We start from the raw sequence: 22,410 nt of genomic DNA on the forward strand, positions 1-22,410 counted from the left end.
TTACCTAATAATACATATTATAATTTCATAATATAATTTATAAACACATTGTTTATTCACTAAATTTATGAAAATATAACTATACGATTGAAACTAAAATTTTTGAAGTATGTGAGTTTAGAAAATTCTTTTACAGCGTTAATGAATAATTGTATTTTTGTATATTTACTCTTGAAGCCATAGTTTTACATATATTTGTCCTACATACAAATGTCCTGCATAGAGATGTCTTGCATAGAGATATCTTGTATAGAGATATCTTGCACAGAGATGTCCTGCATAGAAATATTCTGCATCGAATAATTTTGACATCGAAATATCTTGTAATATAATTGTTCTTAATTATAATTATGCTCAGAAATTTACTACAGAGAGATATCCGAGCATAGAAATTTCTTGCATAGAGTTTTCTGTTGGTACGCTTGTAACCATGGACGGTATGAATCACTTGTTCTGACTGTATCTACTAGATTGTTACTGCAACGATCTACTGTATCGTTCTGACAAAAATACGGTGGATAGCTCTGAGACCTAAACGGTATCGTTCTGAACCCTATCTGACGTCACGCGCGTTGCAAATTATATGAGATATTTCAAAACCTTTATCATTTATAAATAAATGATAAGCAAATAACTTTGATCAAATAAGATAATTTATAAAACTGATTTATTAGTTAGTTATAGTCAAAATAAATTTTAAATATAAATATAAATATATCTTTTAATTTTTTGAATTTATTTATTAGTAATTTAATTTCAAATTCAATAATAATTCACATCTCATTTGTTTATTAATTATTTTTCTTCTATTTACGTATCACATTTAAATTATAAAACATTGACCATATATAATAATTAGATTTTCGGTTACGAATGTATATTTGATTACAAAAAGCATAAAAAAACACTTATCAATAAATATATCAACATAGTTATGGAGATTCTACTCTGTTAATTTCTTAATTACCCGTGGGTCCATATTTCAACATCACAATTATTTTTTACACTATTTTTTTATTAAATGTCTGCTAGCAACAATTATACAATAGTCAAAAGTTGGCGCGAAAATGGATGTTTAGTTAGGTTAGACGGTGCCGTGTGAGGTGACGACTACGAAAAGTCGTATAGGGCTCATAGCTATCTAATAGATAGTTACTGGAACGATACGGTATTGTTACCATAAGCATACGTATTGTTGTGGTAACGATCTACGAGTTACTATACTTTAGATCGTTCGAGGAGCAATATTTTTTTTTCCGTGTAGAATTTTAGCTACTGCTCGAACTTTTGCTTCGATTAACTATATATTTTATTCGAATAACTATATATCTAGCTTAGTCCTCTAATAAAAATAGGCTATTCAACTATAACTAGCTTATAATTATCCATGGAATTGCAGTTGGTAATCCAAACTTCGTGTTGATGTTTTATGTTTGATTTCGAATAAAAAAAACTTAATTTTGATCTTAAATATTAAAGTATGTCAAGCGTATCGTTCAATCTAGTTCTATAAAAATTTTATAAAATCTGAATTTGTGAACCAACTGACCTTGTAGGCTAGCATCGAAACTTCTCGCTGTCTCCAAGATTTAAAAACTCGAGGACATCAATTTACGTTATTTAGCTCTTCGATCTTTACAGCTTCAGTATCTTACCTTTTGTAAATATCTTTGCCTTAATTAGTTTCTTTTATGTTAAACAAGAGAGCAAAATAATTATTCTTTACGTTGTGAAAAAAAATCATTATTGTAACAACAATATTTTCTGAAAAAGTAAATCAATCAAAATTATTGCATTGTTAATTTCGCATGTAACACGACAAATAATTTTTTTTACATAAGAAAACCGGAATTTATTTACACAATTCTGAAATCAAGACCATCATATTTTGGTCTAATCGCAGTTTTTTTTAAATTACAAAAATCATTTTGAATAAAAACATCACATTTTTACACTAATAATATATAAGATTGAAAATTTCTAATAATATAATTCTTTGTTGGTAGAAAATACAATGTTTTTAAAATTATTTTGTTCTCTTAGTGTACATAGAAATGCGTTATACTTATTAAAAAGAAAAAAAACATTATAAAGTCTCCTTTTCTGTCTTCTAGTCAATAGTTTCATCTTTTTCATACAGTTAAAAATTGAAAATTAACTTTTCCCTAAAAATAGCGAGCAAAATGTAAAAAAACATTGTGGAAATCGTTTATGAATTAGTCGAGATCATTGTATGGTTCTAACCAACGATAAGATTTAGTGAACCGTAAAGACATGTAGACAAGGTGGTGAATTGAAAATGTAATATTTTTTTGTTTTAATAAATAACAACTAAATATGTGCAGCACATGTGATTCGAACTTACAAAATATCAAATTATTCATGTGGAATTGAATATTTCTATTTGATTCGAATCACAATAAAGAGAACAGGATTAGCCTATTGTTTTTAATATAAATTGGGAAAATTTCATTCTTCGTAGAAATGATATTAGAAAATTGTCGATGTATTTACAATTTATTATTCAACAATAGTTGGTTTACGAAAAAAAATTTACCTTAATAAATGGATTTAATAAAAGAATTTGCTAAACTGCAGATGAAATAATCGCGACAAATATAAAAAAATTGAAACAATGGCTACAATCATAAAAACTAATCGATATGATTGGGGTCGTGTGGTACATATTTATCAAACTGTGTGCTTATTTATGTGCTTGTTAATTCCGTTACGAGTAAAAATTTAGTAGAGCTATTTGAACAAATACTAGATTTCATTATAAAATAAAATGTTTTTAAATTAATAATTTTACTACACTGTAAAAAATTCGCGGAGTGAATGCGGATTAAATCCGGAGTGAATGCGGAGTGAATTAATTTTTAATTATTCACTCTCCTCGGAGTGAAATTCACTCCGGAGGGGAGTTTTAAAAATATTATTAATAAAATATTCGGCCGCACACACGCACACCCGAACACACATACGCACACATTCGCACACACACCCGAACACACGCACGCACACACGAGCACACACACGCTGTTTAACAGTTTAATATAAATTCATTTAAATGTTAAAACTCCAGACCGGAGTGAATTGCGAGTGAAATAAAATCCGCGTCACTCCGAGATGACTCCGCTAAAAAAAAACTCCCAATTCACTTCGCATGCGCAGTGATTTTTTTTAAAACTCCGGAACTCCGAGTGGCGGAGTGAATTCGGATTTAATTTCAATCCGGAATTACTCCGGATTTCTTACAGTGTATGGATTACATTTATTTATATAAATGAATATTCTTTTTAAAAAGAACGCTCATTTGTTTTCATAAAAAATATTAATAAAGAACAATAGCTCTAATTCCCTAACGGACCCAAATTACGGTAAATTACGGTAAACCCACCGTAAATTACAGTAATCCACCGTAAAATGCCGATTTACCGTAAATTACGGTGGGTTTACCGTAATTTACGCTAAATCTACTCGAATTTTACGGTATTCTACGGTAGATTTACGGTAAAATTACCGTAAATTTACGGTAAATCAGGTCTGCTAGGGAAACCCTTATACGGAATGGATTAGTTTTCACTTTGATATTTAAACTTGTAACTCGGCCTTCTATCGTATGTCTTTAAATGAATAAATAATTTTACTACACAGAAAAAAACAGTTAACTTGAATCAAGAAAAATATTTTGATTCAAGAAATTTTTTTTGATCGATTCAGGAAATCAAAATTCACTTGCGCCGAGTAGACAATTATCTTGAATCAAAATTTTATTTCTCACGTCAACATATTTTTACGCTTAAATAAAAAAATTTTCACTTGTTTCAAGAGTTTATATATCTTGAAGTGATAGATATTTTCTTTTAAGCAAGATGCATTATTTTTTTGTAGCAATATTGCATTTTTTTGTTTGAAGAAAATAAAATTTCTCAGAACAAGTTCTATTTTTTTAACGCAAGTATTTTTTTATGCTCCAACCAAGAAAACAAAAGTTGCTTAAATCAAAAGAAAAAATTTCTTGGGAGAAAAGATAGATGTAAAGGAGGGGAAAGTCACCGACGCTAGGCAGCAGCAGCGGGCGTAGTTCGGTGTTTGCCACGAGATCGCGCCCAGCCACTTGTGGAATTCCTAGTAAGAAATATATTTTATAATGTTTATATTCCAAATTTGAACACAATTTTGTTCGAGCACTCCTCTGTCATTTGACCGAATAACAAATACCTTTTTCGATTGTACTATAGTATATCCTAGAGTACATCATGACAATAAGATTTAATATTAATGGTTCCTTTAATAATTTTTCGCGAAATAAAAAAACCAAAAGTACTTGTCAGATAAAATAAAAAATAATCGCCCCGTCAACCTTTCGGAGAGAGAATACATTTCTGACTGAGAGAATTTTTCGTTTTTATTAAAGATACACACTTTTGGAGCAAGAGATTTTTTTTCTTGACCTAAGCAAATTTGATTTTCTCTTAAGCAATTTATTTTTCGGAGCAAGAGAACTTTTTTTTTTGGGCCAAGAGGTCTTTCCTTATCCTAAGGACCTTTCTTTGATGTGTAAGAAAATTAGTTGGATAAAGTAAATTAAGGCATTCTCAAACAATGCCCACTTTTTCAAAATATTCAATGACCTTGAACTGTCATAAGAGTATTAAAATTTTATTAATTGATTTGAAGAAAATGAAAGGATTTATTGAAGGCATGAGAACGCAGTTGCAATTTCGCTGAGATATAGATTTTTAAAAAAATTACTCAAAGTTGTTATAAATTAGGAGTTGAACGACATACTGTGAATAAATTCTAGCCTGAAAAATTTGACATTTCGACTCATAATATTGACATGAAGATTCAACTGAAATTTATTTTCCAAATTTCGTTTAGCTCCTAATTAATATAAACTGTAAACACTTTTTTTAAAAATCTGTATCTCGGCGAAATTGTAACTGTGTTGCCCTTTTTTCAATTTACGCTTTAACTTTTTTTTTTTAATTAATTATCAAAATTTTAGTAAGGTCATTCCAATCAGCCCTTTTCCTCTGAAGATTAAAAAAAATCCGCCACAAGCACCACTAGTGGGAGGTACATACCGCGTGCCAAAAGGGTGCATTGCTACAGGTTAGTAGCGATCCATGCGAAAACGGCGCATAAAAAAATTTTTTTTTGCCATTAGTTTTAAATTCTTTCGAAACGCAAAGATCTATAAAAAAAAAATTTTGGGCATCCTAAGCTAAAAAGGCGTATCTCAAGATATACGCCCTTTTAACTTTCAGAAAAGTAGTGCCTAAAGCTAATAGGGCGCATAAAAAAAATTCAAGTTTTAATACAAAGTACTGACTAATAGTTTCACAAGACAAGTGAAATGAAAAAAACGGTCTCCTACACTTTTTTTTTCTTAAAATTTATTACGAATAAAATAATTTAAAAAAATAATGGAAAGATCAAATTTTTAATTAAATAAAAAATTTTCATAAAATGATTATAAAAATTAAAAAAATTAAAATTTACTTCAGTATCAGAATTTCGAAATAATTTTATAAACTTTAATAACCAACTCTGAAATAAAAAACATTAATATAATCTATCCCCAAAGAGGAAGTACGACGGGCCCAGGCTTGGCCCAACTAAAATTTATTTTGTTTTCTTCAAAAAACTAAAAAAATCATCCCAAATTTTTCAACAATCAGAAAATTTCACTATTATTTAGTGATTAAAAATTATTATAAAGTATTTAGAAAATTGAATAACTTCAAATCTCCCCAAATTATTGAATAACGGATGATTTAAATCTTTTTAAAAAGATTTAATGCTTAAAAATTGGGAGGATTAAAAGTTTATGGAAGTATTTAAAAGTATTAGAAAAAAATTTTTTTATCTTTTCAAATCACTTTTCTTAATCAGTGATCTCATTATCATCACAGCCATCAATATTATCATCACAATCTTCGGTATCATCAGTATTACACTCTCAAATATCATTGTCTTCACTACACGGAGAGAAATGTATCGTAAATATTCCTATTGCGACAAAAAAGTTTAGTAAGTATTACTTCGCTACTTAGTACTTAGTCCTCGAAATAAACAAGAATCTGAAATTTTACTTATATTGTATGGTGAGATTTACGTCCCGTATAGGAAGGGTTCCTGTGTTATCAAAAGATTATTTTCAAGTAAAGTTTAGTTTGCTCTATGTTGATTTACCTTCCTTGTATGAGAGTATTTTCCTAAACAGTACGGTAAGAATTACTGTGCTGAGTAGCTGCTATCTCTCTGTAGTGATGCCAGCGCTACTAAATTGTCATTAGCTTAAGCTATAGCGGTGCATCAGTTAACCAGTGATTGCAGTAATGTTTCTTAATAAATTACCAATTACTATATAAGCATATACGTTGTCAAAACTGAAAATTTATTTTTATCATAAATTTGTTATTATTGTTTATTATTTCAATAACGCGTAAAACTAATAACAGACATGAAATTCTTCGACGATACCCCAACTTTTTGAAAATTTTTAATGATCGTGAATTTTTACAAATATATCAGAACTTCATTGATTAATGAAAAAAAAAAAAAAAAAATAGAGTAATAATTTAAAAAAGGAAAAAGTAATTATAATTTCGCCGAGATATATATTTTGAAAAAATTAACTATACACGGAGAAAAAAAACAGTAATTTTTCCTATGTTGGCATAGTAACTATTAGGGCAGGGCGGGGCTAGTTGATCACTTTTTGGTTTGATCTTCTATAACTTTAAGACGATGCATCGGATTTAATCAATTCATGTGCTGTTAGGTTCGTAATTTAGTCTTCTTCAAATGGTCTAGCGACACAAAAACGATCCGAGTATAAATTTACAAGTTATTCCCAGAAATGAGCGAGCGCTCTAAATTGCTCAACGTGCCCCACTAGTGGGGCTAGTTGAACAATGGCTAAAATAAACGGAATGACTATATAAAATCGTATGAATACAACATAAAATTGTAATTAACAAGCAAATATTTATTTATTATGATTGTTGCATACTTATATTATTATTATAACTTTGATATTTAAAGTAAAATCAAACAAAATTAAAAGTTCCCAATCTTTGGATTATTATTAGACTTTTTGTATTTAAAATTATATATTTAACAATAATTATTGAGTAAATAAATATCAAATTAAGATAGTGACTAATTATGAGACCAAAAATATTGCTAGATGATCAATAATCCTAAAATCATTAAATCATTTTTTTCACTATCATAAGTGCATGTATACAAACACATAGGTTAGATCGACGCTCCCCAGAGAGGAAAGTACCACGGGCCCAGGCTTGGCCCAACTTTATAGAACCTTGGGCCAGACTTTTAAGCCAGTCTTGGTCCAGTTTTGGTAAAAGGTTGGGATGATAATCTCGGGCCATGTCTGGTTGCCAGACCTGGCCCATGCTTCGTAGCCAGACTTGGCCCAGGCTTTGAGGAAACGAATAAATTTAATTTAAAAAAAATTTGTTATTATTAACCTCGTAAAGTTTATGATAATTAACGTTTAAATTATCGAAGGGAGGTAAATAATGTAAAAGAAATGATGTGAAAGAAATTCTGATTGCTGGGTCTGAACGCTGGCTACTGGACGAACCTACTAATGTTGAGCTGATACAATTATATGATCTACTTATATAAACCATAGATATAGCCAAACTTGGGTAATCCTATCTTGGCCCAAGTCTGGGTTGCCATTGGACGGCCAAAGCAGGGACATCTAGTCTTGGTCCAAACCCGGGTAATCATTGTAACGGCCAAGGCTAGGTCACCCAGTCCTGGCCCAAGCCTGGGTTGCCATTGGACGGCCAAAGCAGGGACACCTAGTCTTGGCCCAAACCCGGGTAATCATTGTAACGGCCAAGGCTAGGTCACCCAGTCCTGGCCCAAGCATGGGTTGTCATTGAATGGCTCAGGTTCGGTTACCCGGTCTTGACCCAAGTCTGGCTTGCCATTGGATGGCCAGGACTGAGTACCCAATCTTGAGCCAAGCATGGGCCAATAGAGGTGAGCCAAAGCTAGGTTCCCCAGTGCTGGGCCAAGGAGGGCTCCGTTGTTCAACTCTGGCAGCTCCTGCATGGGTCGGCATGCATTTAATGCATTGAGCGTGCCATGCTCAACTAGCCCAAAATGAGGCAACAAAGTAAAAGTTCAATTATAAAAAAATGGTAAGAATTAAAAATAAATAACCATATATAATCGAAAGAGCAATAATTAAATTATCTTTGAATACTTACGTGACCACGAAAAAGTATTTTTATACGAGTCAAGGAGAAAAATTCTGAAGACCTGTTTTTTTTTTTGACGCAAAAAAAAATAAAGCTTTCTGTTAATTAGTCCGAGCACCGGATGGCAATTGATAATCATGCAATGTGTTCTTCTCCCATAACCCTTTCTTTTCACCATTTAAACTTTTGTTGTAAGTTGTTTAGTTTTCGAGATATTTCAGTTGCACAACTTGCCCCTATGATCAACTAGCCCCGCCCTGTTCTACTATGTGGACATAGGGATTTTTCCGATGTAAACATGGGGAAATTCCCTATGAAAATATCGGAAAAAATACTATGTTACATAGAAACTTTTTCTGTAATGCATAGGAAACATTCCTACGTCAGCATAGGAATTGTTCCTATGTTACCACAGTAATTTTACCTCTGTAGCATAGGAATTCTTCCTATGTCAAACGTAGGAGTTATTACTATGTTAACATAGGAAATTTTACTATGTTCTAGGTTCTAGGAAGCTATTCTGACTAATTTCAAGATGATGTCCGAGTGTATATATGTGTGTGTGTGTGTGTGTGTACGTACGTACGTACGCATGTATGTAATTATCCCTAATTTTTGAACGGATGAACCGATTTTGATTGTCAAGGTGGCATTTAACGCGGCGGAGATATTCCAAAAATGTTTTTTTTTTTGGATAACTTGTTATGTGCTCAATGGATTGATTCCAAAATCAACTGGGCTCTGAAACTTTATAAGCCGCGTCGAATGCCACCTCAACCATCAAAATCGGTTCATTCGTTTAAGAGAAACTGTTGTCGAAAGGATTAAAAAAATTTTTTTTTGTTTTTTTGGAATATCTCAAAAACGACTAGATAAATTAATACCAAAATTTGATCAACTTCAGAACTCAATAAAATGCATCGATTGCCACCTTAACCGTCTCGATCGGTTAATTTGTTCGAGAGATATCGTTGATGAAAGAAATAGTAAAAAACGTTTTTTTTTTCGAAAACAGTGACATACAAAAATATTTACGAGCTCGAAGAGCTCAAAAATGTATTCTACACAATGTTTTTGAGCTCATTGAGCGGGAAGTTTTGGGGCTGGCCCGCAGGGTCAACCGATACACAGATTTTTTTTTTTAATTCCAATTTCAAATTTACTCTCACTGTCTGGATGGATCAACGTACCGTATCTTCATTCATGAACTGTAACAAACCATTATTAAACGAAATGCAATTTTATTTTTTCTTAACAATAATGTTTTATATTGCCCTGATACTTACTAAAAATATGATGTTTTATATTGCCTTAGGTTTTTTTATATCATTTAACTGTGGAAAATATTTTTCGTTAGGGTAAAGTCTTTTTCGTAATAACTCACAGTTACAGAAGTAGGTCAAAAGGGGTAGAATAAAAGTCCCTGGTTACGCTTATAAATTAATCGATTGAACACTTAATTCACTCTGATATTTTAAGGTACAGGTAAAAATTCAATTCTTTCTTAAACATTGTAATTGATTAAAAACGAAGTACACAGATTTTGTTTTTATATTCAATAGCCACATCGAAGTTAAATAGCTTTTTTTATAAATTGTCATACTTTAAAAATTATCTCGTTTGTGAATAATTATTAAAGTCCATTTAACGTTAATTATACTGGCTTTTTGTAAATAAAGTCGCTTGTATAATAAACAAACAAAATGAAAATAATTAGAAACAATTTTTGATTGTGCAATCTGCGGAGTTCCTAAAATAAATTATAAATATAAACAATGTTTTTGATAGTTTATAAAAACCACTGAATGAATTATTGTATCCTTTATTCCTTTTAATCTTCAAATATTTAAAATTATAAATCTGAACAATTATAATAATTATATATGATAAAATTCTTTAATGACTTAAGTTATTTACTCTTCAGCAATATTATTACGGTTATATTTTTGAAATACGAATAAATTGTATTAATTACAAACTGAGTCATGAACAGAAAAAACTGATGTTTCAAAAGTGTCAAAGATTACGACTCGGACATGAAAAATGATCTGGTTGTCAAGTTCATTTTTGTGTGAAAACGTATAAGTTATGTACTGTACTCACCTAAATTCGCTGGTGAATTCATTAAATAAAATACGACATTTTTTTATACTTGTCATAGGTACACTTGGGAGAAGGAATTGCAGTTTGTGAAGAGCAATTAAAAGCAGTTAAGTGGAGTGACTATAGAAAATTAACACGAGGACTCGCAGCGATACTTTTTAGTCCTACTGAACTTGCTACATGTTCTGTCACTGGGCAAAGATGGAGTCGAGCGGGAACAGCAACTGAAAGACCAGTTAAACCTGCCCTTGATCGAGCAAAAGTTCAAGCTATTATATGTACGTATTTTATATGTATATATATATTTAATGCAAACCTATGTCAACTGATTTTAATTTGCAAAAAAATATTTTCAAATTTCTAAATCTGTCAACCTTTCAATACGGAAGTCAACATTTGTAGCGAATAGATGTTATTAAGATCAGTCGAATCTTCATTCAGTTTTAAAAATACAATTAAAAAATGGACATTCAGTGATGACCAAGAGTTTTTGAAACAGTTTGTTACTTATTTAGGACCGGGGATCATGAAAATCTAGTTCATTTTTTCAGAAGTGGTGCAAATGATTTTTATTACCACTGTTATTGATTCAATCATCATAACTCCTAAATCTATCTCGATTTTTACCTATCTCAATTATTTTATGAGATATGATAAAAAAAAAGGCGGGCCCTCAGACCTCTTATTCTCGCACGCCAAGAATTAAAAAAAAATAAAGCTGAGATTGCTGGACTATAGTGCAATGCACCAATTTTTGCTTTTTATTTCACGCTTAGAGCTTCCATCGTAAAAACAAAAACCCCGATAAAATTTCCAAAAACCCGTCGTAATTGCTTTTTTGGTAGATTTCATCAACAAGAATTATAAAATGATATTTTTTCCTTTCGAATTAACAATTTTAAACTAATTTTCAAAATCGAAGAAGCCATCATTGCAATGTCCTATGAATTTTAATAATTATTTTCGATTAGGGGTGTGTAAAAATTCAAAATTTTGATTTTCTGTTAATTTTCGCAATTAGTCGATTATCGACATTTACAACTATTTTAATAAATATGAAACTTATATATTTTCTAAAACATAAGGTAAAATACATAGTACTCGATCACTCCATGTATACATTAGAGTGCTTTAATTGTACAATTTCTGCAGTTTTTTACAATGTTTACCTTCTAACGTCCTAAGCTCTTTTCCTCTTTTTTTATACACCCTCCCATACAAAGTTGCCGTTAAAGGAAAAAATGCCGTAGGTTGGGCGATGTCTGACTGCCATCGCTCGGCCAAGCATTGACAATTAGTAATGGCCCAAACTTGGTTAATTATCAGCAGCTGTTTAATTTTTATCAAGATAGCGTAGTCAATTCGAAGTGAGTTTTTATCAAAATTTTTGAATGTATATGTTATGGCATTACTGGTTTCATATCAGAATATGACTTCCTTTGAAGGAAACCACAGTCATACGACGCTGTCGATGGCTGGCCAATGAATGGCCACTTATGACTAGCCGATTATCGGTTCACAACGATGGGCCACCGTTGGTGAATCAGTGGTCCCTGATTGATTCTTGTTAAATAAAAAAATCTACTAATCAATTAGTAATTATTTAAATAACTTATTATTATAGTTTTCTTTAATTAATAATTATTTATTTTTTAATTAAACTAAGTCTTAACCCTTCGTCCGTCGCGCTATGAGCGCAGCGCCGCAATTTTTATTAAAAGATTATTTAAAAAGAAAAAAAAATTTCCTAGTCTTTTGAAATTTTATGAGTTCTTCTACTGTATTTTTTAGTATCGAATGAATGAATGATAATTATTTTTTCGATATTGTAAATATAAAAAAAATAATTTTTTTTGTTAGAAAACCTGAGAAACGCGGTGATGTGCCGCTAACGCGAGTAAACTCGGGCGTTGAATTTGTTCGGATTTTCTGCGCAATGTTGCCAGTTACCACCAGCGACTCATTTCCAGCTCATTTAATTCATCTCTTTCTTTAAGATTTTTATTTAATACAAAATTTTTATTTTATTAAAAAATTAAAAGAAATTTTAGTCATATAAGCTTCTGTGGTTTTAATTTTTTTAAATCATAGTTATGATACTTGGCAACACCGCAATATTAGATACATGGCGGCGGAACGCTGCGGCGCGACGAACGAAGGGTGGCGAGATCGCGCGATGGACGGAGGGTTAATTAATAAATATTTTAATTTTCCGATTAAAGTTATTTAGAACTAACAATTAAAATATTTTTTTAGTTCGTTATTATTAGCAATCAACAACCGCAATTTTACAACTTTACTTATAAAAATTAATTTAATTAAAAAACAAGTCATAAATTTTAAAAATAAAGGTCATTTTTAATGATGGTAATAGAGCAAGATAATTAAACTGGATTCTTGATAAATAATAAATTAAATTTAATGAGTTTCATTTTAAAAAATTATGTGATTATAATCAAAATAGTACGAAATTATTATTTTAAATATTTTTTTCTAAATTGTACCGGTTGTAGTAGAATGAATAAGTAGATCATTTAAAAGTATCAGCTTAACGTTAGTGAGTTCGTCCAGTAGCCAGCGTTCAGAACCAGCAATCAGAAGGACGGCAGTTCGCGCTCAGAGCCCAGCAGAATTTTTCATCACGGTTTTTCAACATCATTTACTTCACTTAAATAGTTTATTCGTTAATGATCAGGAACTCTACGAGGATAATAATAATAAAATTTTTTGAAATTAAATTAATTTGCTTGCTTGGACGATTGCTGACTGCCATTAATCGGCCGATAGTCGAGCGCCTCTAATAGGCCGAGTTATCATTCCGGTTATAAGCCGTTTATCGGCCAATAAAAATTGCCATTGCTGAGCCATTAATCGACATTCTTGGCCCAGTAATGGTCCGATATAGGGCCGATTTCCAAACTTTGTATGGGCTAAGATCTTTTTCTCTTTATTTTGCGGCTGTGGCCCGATTTGTGCTTATACTGTACTGCATCATTACGGTGATGCCCTAATACCTCCCTTGTGCAATGGAGGTGCAGTGGCGTAGGAAAACCACAGAGAAAACCTAGCCAGTACAATTTTGGTTTGAGTGAAGCTCCAGTGATCGATAAAATTCCCATTTTACCGATCACTGGATCTTCATCCCACGCCTAACGGTCAGAGACCTTCGTTCGAGCCCGACTGGTGGCTAAATGGTCACCTAGCCAAGTAGTAATCATGCTCGATTCTACTTGACTTAGGTGATCGCCTGAGCCACGTTCGTGCTGAACAGCTGACTCAGCTGCTTTCGATCCTTATTTGTACATCAAGATTTAGTAAAATTTCGTAAATATTCACGGAAAAAACAATATACACTAACGCAAAGAATTAAAGGAACAGAAAATTTTTATTAATTTTTCGTGATTTTTGCAAAGCTGTAACTTTGTGAAAAATAATTGTATCGAGATTTAAAAAAAAGCATTTTATCGCTTGAAATCTTTAGTTTCGTTGCATTCTCATCAAAATTTTTTTAGAGTTACGGCTATTGCGCAAGCATGAGAAATACCGTGAGACAAAAATTTCCAATTTTTTTTTTTTTTTTTTTTTCAAAGAGCCCACGTGCCGCGGAAAATTGTTTTCAGCTAAACCAATGCATAGGTCGTTTAGCAAATTTAGACAGCTTTAATTAGGTTTTTTTTCTAACCTTGTAGGACAATTTGTTGCAGAGATATCAGCCTACAAACGAAGAAAGATAACAGTACTATCCAGAGAGTAGTGAATACAGTCTAGATAGCATACAGTACTGTCTGAAATTTTTTTTTCTACAGAAAGTACTCAGTACTATCCCAGAGAATTGTCACTACTATATTGTGTTCTCCGTGTCGATATACAAATACATGAGTGATCTGGTAATAGTTCCTTAATCGGGTACTGACCTACCTTTTAGTGACGTGAAAAATTTATAAACTTACGTTCACATATTTTTTTTAAATATTTTCTTTTTAAGCGTCAAATATAATAGTATATTAACACATTGAGTGGAAGGTGCTTTCGACAACGAGTGTGATTGGTTTACGAGCCGTTAGGCGAGTTTTTCCAACACACGAGTGTCGAAAGCCCTTCCTACTCAATCCGTTACAATAGTTTTTGCATCGAATGGTAAGAAAGAATGTCTTTTATTGGTAAAAAGAGGACTCCTGATTAAACAAAACGATTCGTGACGATTAAAATTTCAAATCGTCATGAATCGTTTTTAATCTTCATGTGGGACCAGAAATTGCAATATTATTTTACGATTAAAGACGATTCATGACGATTTAAAATTTTGAATCGTCATGAATCGTCTTTAATCGTAAAATAATATATGGCAATTTCTGGACCTGCATGAAGATTAAAAACGATTAAAAATTTAATCATCTTTAATCATCAACTGACGGTTGATGACGATTCAAAATGATTGAAATATTTTTAATCGTCATTAATCGTATTTTCTAATCAGGGACCCCGAGTCGAAATTTAACTTCGCTTTAAGTACTCAATATACTTAAATGTTCCTATTTTAGTACTTGAAATTCTCAAGTGGACCTAAAAAAGTATTTTTCATACTTTATACTCTTATTAGATCCTATGGATTCTAAAAAATCGAAATTTAACACCTTTTAAGAACCTATAAAAACTATTCATTATCATTGGGTAGGATAAATTCTAAACTTTCTAATTAAAACCTAAGTATCCTAAATATAAATAATCGTCAACTCCTAAATAAGTTCTTTAAATTTTATGTTACTTTTTTTTCTAATTTAACATCTTTCAGTGAACCTAACTAAACCCTATGAGTACTTTATACGCTAAATAGCTCCTAAGAATTTTATAACAGAAAAAGATCATCTTTTTTTTTAAATCTAAAGGAACTATTTATATTTATTAAGTCCTATAAATTTTTTCATCTCTGGGTAGGACCTAAATATTCAGCGTATGATGAATCTTAAATTCTAAACCTTGTATTTTCAATGTTAAGGATAATTAATAATAATAATTAAAATAATATTAATAATATAATGAAAAATCATAAAATATAAATCTACTTTTATAACAACAAAAAAAAAACAAACTAAGGTAAAGTACCCGGTACTTGAACACTTCTAAAAGTGGGACCAGTAGTTGAACAGACTTTTAGAATTGTTGTTATACAAAATCCGTATATATAATATGAGTAATATGCGCATGTTATAATTATTCAATGATACAGTAATTGATTTCTGTAAGTTTTTTCAATTATAAATAAAAAAAATTATCTATTTTTAGGTAGATATCTTTAGAAATCGGACTATTGCAATGGGTCTCATGATCAAATTATCAAAGAATTTTGCTACCATTTATCTTATTTTACCTAGTAGAGTCAAAAAATAGCATCCACTCAAAAGTTTATATATGTATGTATGTATGTATGTATGTATGTATGTATGTATGTATGTATGTATGTATGTATGTATGTATGTATGTATGTATGTATGTATGTATGTATGTATGTATGTATGTATGTATGTATGTATGTATGTATGTATGTATGTATGTATGTATGTATGTATGTATGTATGTATGTATGTATGTATGTATGTATGTATGTATGTATGTATGTATGTATGTATGTATGTATGTATGTATGTATGTATGTATGTATGTATGTATGTATGTATGTATGTATGTATGTATGTATGTATGTATGTATGTATGTATGTATGTATGTATGTATGTATGTATGTATGTATGTATGTATGTATGTATGTATGTATGTATGTATGTATGTATGTATGTATGCATGTATGTATGTATGTATGTATGTATGTATGTATGTATGTATGTATGTATGTATGTATGTATGTATGTATGTATGTATGTATGTATGTATGTATGTATGTATGTATGTATGTATGTATGTATGTATGTATGTATGTATGTATGTATGTATGTATGTATGTATGTATGTATGTATGTATGTATGTATGTATGTGTGTGTATGTATGTATGTATGTATGTATGTATGATATATACATATTAAGAGTAGGGTCAAATACGTTTTACTTTGAAACCTGTTCAACTACTGGGTACTTTACCTTAACTAATAAATACAAATTTCAATATTCAATAAATCTCCATGAAATATTACATTTTTTAATTTTACATTATTAGAAAGACATGTAACATTTTTTTGTAGATTTATGCTATTTTTAAACCGAAAAATTTTTATGAAGAAAATTCACTTTTGAAAGTAACTTGCAAATAAAATTTCTTTATCTTACAATCTTCTTACATATATTCTAATTATATTTTTTTTATATTTTTATTTATATGCCACATATATTTCACATACATCATGAAATATATTTTTTATATATTTTATTTCCATGGGAGATGATGACGATAATGTAGATGTATTAACTAATTAAATTATAAATAAACGGGTTCCGAACGGCCGAGATTGGTACATACAGGCACGAGAGTATATCGGGTACTACCATTACAAAGGAAGTTATTGAGTTCACTCTAATTTTCGAAATTGGAGTACTTAACGAATGTCGACATATAATCGTTTCAGGAAGCATTTAAGGTAGTTGTCCTGCTATAATATTGTCAAAAAGCTATGAGCCATATGCGCGGTAAAATTAGGTTAGCTAATAATAAAAGTGAAACATTGTTTTTGTCTGATACTGGACCCGTGAGATGTTGACCTACACAATACTCATATAAACGTACACACCAATACACGGAAAGAATTTTCGTATGAATATTACCATGTTATTTATTCTAAAAATTACTCTAAATCGAGTAATCTTGGCCATTACGACTTTTTACTTTCGAATTACGAAATTTTATTCTTTCAATGAGTAAAAATCAATCAGATTAATTTTTACTCACAATTACGAGTAAAAATTACACCTAGCGGCTGTCTAAATGAATTCTCTCTAATTCAATTTTTACTCGTAGGTTATGATAAAAAGTTGATGATTTAATTTATAAAATTTATATTGAATTACAATAAAACTTACAATTAATAGGCTGAAATTTTCATAAACAATCTAAAAATCATCTAATTGCTTTAGAATATGACTTGAAATAAATATTTTGAAAAATAATAAAAAAAAAATTACTCTTATTGTGTTGAAAAAGAAAAGATACAAAATTTTTTTAATTTTAAAATAAATATTAAGTTATAGAGAGATGCTGAGATCGTCTTTTTTTGCAAACCTACGTTTGTGTGCGTAACATGTAAGTTGTCGGGAACAAAATAAAAGACATTTAATTGAAGCCGATATTAACCGAAGATTAATGGAGACTACTGAAATATTACTCTGCAGTTTAGAGTAAAAATTACTTCCGTAGATATGAAAATTTATTTGAGTTATAGGCAGTTTTTCATCAAAAATTTAATGGGTTTAAAAGAATGGTATATTGGGGAGTAAAAATTAATCGCATGGAGTAAAAATGAATAGATTAATAAGATGAGATATTCACAATAATCGATTAAATATAAGACTTTTAAAAAATTACTCGGTAGTAGAGTAAAACATGGTCTAGCAATGTTAATTTTTAAACAAAAAATATTAAATTTAAAACAAAAAATACCAATTTTTCGCAACGGCCCAGGATTACTCGAAATTACAGAGTAATTTTTATCGACAAATTTTTTCCGTGTACTTTTAAACATTTTCTTTAATTATAATCTCACAATTCACGTATGTTCTACCGGTTGTTGTATAGTGTACTAACTATGTGTTCAAATTTACTGTACAGCGTTGTCAGATTGTTTCTGTTCAATTTACTAATATGTATACTTTTTCATTTATTGTTGAACTCTGCGTTGATATATGTTAACAATGAGATGATGAATACTTTTTTAACTTGCTGCTACGAAAATCGATAATTTTTGAAAAATTCGGGAAGTTATGCTTTTCACCCTGATTTTCGAAAATCAAAATTTCATGAGATGTTGACGTTTTGAGGTCCAGAAGCTATTCTGACTATTTTTAGAATGATGTCTGAGTGTTTGCATGTACGTGTGTGTGTTAACTTTTTATAACTTTTTAATGACTTAACCGATTTAGATGGCTCTTACGACAATCGAAAGAGTTTATTAGCCGTCAACTTTCCTGAAACTTTTAGATCATTCTATGGCATAGACTCTGAGAAAATTGAAAAATACGAAAAACAAAAAATTTTTTTTTTCAGATTTTTTGAAATTTTTCGTGAACGACTCCGTGAATCAATTCCAAAATCTAATCAGCTCTATAACTTTAGAAAACAAGTCGATTGCCGCAAGAATCATCTTAATCGGTAAATTCATTCGAAAGAAATCATAAAAAACGGTTTTGTTCAGATATCTGTGAAATGACTTGATCAATCAATTCTAAAATCTAATCAGCTCTAGAACTTAAAAAAATTAATCTATTGCTGCCTCAACCATCTCAATCGGTTAATCCATTCGAGAGATATTTTTGCTTGACATTGAGCTCACGTCTGTGTTGCTTGGTGAGTGGGACTTCTAAGTAGTCTCTAAAGTTATGGCTGGCCTCTTAAAATTACTATTAATGACATATTCATTGATTCTGTTTTAAGTTATGATTTACATGCTTCGAGTAATTGTTTTCCTTTCACGAGTCAAAATACTGATTACGTAAAAGGCATTATTAATATCCTCTTCAATTAAATATATATTACTTTTCCTACCTTAAGAATGTACGCGTATGGTGGTGAAATTGGATTAAGGTTCAATATTTTACTATTTGTAATTTTAGTTTTCACTTATTTTTTCTTTCGTAACTAAGTGGATAAATAGCACTATCTTTGTTGCACTTATCCTACACATAAGAATTTTCAAAAAATGACAACATAGATTGCTGAATTATAGAGTACATCGAACCTCGGGCTTTATTTGAGTTTAGAGTTTTTGTTTGTAAAAAAAAACTTGGATAAAAAATAACTGATACTCGTCTTAAAAATGAGAGATAAACGAAACAAAAACTAGAGACACATCGTTCATCCACTGTTTGTAATTTTCAAATAAAGTACTGTATTTAATTAATTCGTTGCCAAAATGGATAGGCTGAGTAAATTTTTTTATGAAAATTAAAGTCATTGATATTAAAATGTTGAAAATATGAGGAACCCTGAAATTCGGGAAGTTATCGTTTTTGGCACGATTTTCGAAAACTGAGTTTTCATCAGATGTCTACGTTTTTAGGTCCTAGGAAGCTATTTTGACTATTTTTAGGATGATGTCAGAATTTGTGTGTATGGAAACTTTACTAACATTTAATGAATTAACCGATTTAGATATTACGGTAATCGAAAGCGTTTGTCAGCCGTCATCCTTCCGGTGACTTGATGAATCTATTCCAAAATTTAATCAGCTGTAGAGCTTTAGAACTCAACAAAACGTGTTGGTTGCCGCAAGAACCATCGCAATCGGTTAAGGTAGTACTACCGTTACCACAGGTGTCAAATTAGTGCTATGTGTAATTTGGCTAGAGTAGTATTTTCATTTGGCAACGCCGCATAAAAACTAAAGAGACAGAAATACATTCTGTTTCACTCAACATATGAGTTTATGCGCGGAAATCTATTGCGCATACATTTGTTTATTTTTACACTAATTATCAGTTGCATTGGTGCATGTTTGAATTTCGCGCGCGTCCTAACCTTTTCTGCGGCGTTGCCACATTTAAGTCGACTAGTACTTTTTTCTCAATCATTTATTAATTGTTCTTATCACAGGCTCTGAGTTTATGGTTTTATTTGTACATAATATTCAATCAATTTTTCTCTTTCTATTGATACCAAAATTATAGAAATCTCAACGTCCAGTTTTGTGAAATAAAATAAAGTCTGTGATTTCCCATAAGGATCAATGTTAAACGCAAAAATTTATAAATTTTAATATCTTTTTTTCAGTGCTCTGTAGGCCTCCAAAAATTTTACTGCTTAATTATGATATTATAAAGTACCAATATGCCAAGTTTCATTAAATTCTGAACGTCAATTCTAAAACCGGTAGTACTACCTTAATTCTTTTGAGGGATATCGTTGGAGAAAAAAATGGTAAAAATCGTTATTTTTTTTTTATGTCTGGAATGACTATCGATCAGTTTCAAAATTTAATCAGCTTTAAATTGTTTTGAATTATTGTTATCATAAATTGTCGTTGTGCAAAACAAGACATAACTTTTTTTGAGCTTGGTGAGCACAAAAGTGTATTTACAATAATGTTTTCAAGCTCCTCAAGCTCGAAAACAGCAGAAAGTTTTGGGGCTGGACCGCAGAGTCAACGTTTTTCCAGATTTTTTTGTAGGTGATAAATACTTGAAAATTCAAAAGATATTAACAGTGAAAGTATCCATTGAGTGTAATAAAATTTATTCTATATAAGTTTTTTTTTTTAGTTCAACAGTATAACAAATCATCTCACTAAACTCATTCATTTTTTGTCTTTTAAACTGAACCAAAGTTTTTCCATAGTAGTTGATATTTTAAAGCATGGTTTACGAAGTAATTAATCGACAATTTAAAAGAATCGCACAAATGGAATAAAATAAATATTTAATCACTAGTGAACAAAGCTTCACAATCTAAATGGATACATGATACATTTCTCATTTTTCTTTGCTGTGTTTTATTACTTTTCTAAAGTTTTGTTGCTATTATTCTTTTCAGTAATTCCTTCATCCTGAGTATTCTCAAGTTTCTTAAATATAATTGTATTCTTCAATTTTTTTTTCTTTTTTTTTTTTAAATCAGCATTCAAATTCTGTATTTCTAATTAATATATTGCAAACACAATGACATTCTATATTAAATTGATCACGTTCGTTCTCGATTTTAATTCATCATATATAATTGTAGTATTTAATAATTTCTTTATGGTTTTAATTTGAATATCAATTTTTGTTGAATATCTTAAATATTATAATACACTTTTAATTTACGCATTTATATATATATATATATATATATATATTGTAACGGGTTTTTCACCACCGGGGATCTACCGGAGTGAAGTCCGAATACACTTACGATTATTGGCAACCTTGTTCAAAATTTATAGTTGGGCGCCAGGTGATTTTACTATCACCAAATAAACAATTATCAAAAATGTCGACTCAGGGTGGCGGATCGGGGAAAGGTCAGGCACTTAAGATTACGATAAATAATTGATCAGAATTAAACAAAAATAATTAATCGTATATTGAACACAGAATAATAAATTGATCGGTATCACAAATTAAGTATCGGTTACAAAAAAAAATAAATGCCGTTGTCGGCTTGACTCGATATAAACAAAACAAAATTGGTCGTAGTTGATCGGAAAACCAATCAGTTCATTGCTCAAAAAACATAGTCCGTTGACGAAATTAAAATAAAATAATTTTATTGTCCGGAGACACACACACAGCGGAAGTATTAAAGAAATACTTGACGAGTGACGTCAGAGTATTCTTACACAGCGAGGTGACAAGACTACTGTTGCGAATGAGACACGGATAATCCGTAATTCTCAGAATTGCTCGAACGAAATAAAATAAAATATAAAATAATATTTTATTTCGGTAACACGTTAAATTGCACGATCCTATAATTTTTACGCGTAACTAATTATTACACGAACGCGGATCACTTGTTCACACTAAATTCACGAGAACACGTTGTTCAGTTTTCGGGCCGAGGCTTCGGCTTGTTCACTTGTTCACAGAGTCGGTTAGTGTCGGTCGAAATTAATTGTCGTGATCAATTAATTTAACTAGTCGTTGATCAAAATTTGGATTGGTTGTTTTAGCCGTAAATCGCGTTGTTCAATCGTCGGGATCGAAATTGGTCGTAGTCGAATTGTTCAAAAAAAAAAAAAACGTGGCCGTTCAGTACGGCGTCTATCCCGGATCTCTCGAGACAATCCATGCGTTGGATCGCTTGCACGGTCGAAGTCGAAATTTTTGCTCATAGGTGTCACCAGAATTGGCTCACCGGATAACTATTTATTTTATTTAAATAATTTCAAACCTCGGGTCGATGTCGAATTTTTTCT

General features: G+C 30.7%; 1 protein-coding gene across 1 annotated transcript in view; it reads left to right on the forward strand.

Moving 5' to 3' along the window:
* LOC130671741 (putative uncharacterized protein DDB_G0288537) overlaps positions 1–22,410 on the forward strand; it is a 124,921-nt gene that overhangs the window by 52,501 nt on the left and 50,010 nt on the right. Inside the window, exon 8 of the mRNA XM_057475811.1 lies at positions 10,417–10,636. Within this exon, the coding sequence (XP_057331794.1) occupies positions 10,417–10,636 (220 nt within the window). The remainder of the gene's footprint in view (positions 1–10,416; positions 10,637–22,410) is intronic.

This window comes from Microplitis mediator, chromosome 7, assembly GCF_029852145.1.
Source record: "Microplitis mediator isolate UGA2020A chromosome 7, iyMicMedi2.1, whole genome shotgun sequence".
Classification (NCBI taxonomy): Eukaryota; Metazoa; Arthropoda; class Insecta; order Hymenoptera; family Braconidae; genus Microplitis; species Microplitis mediator.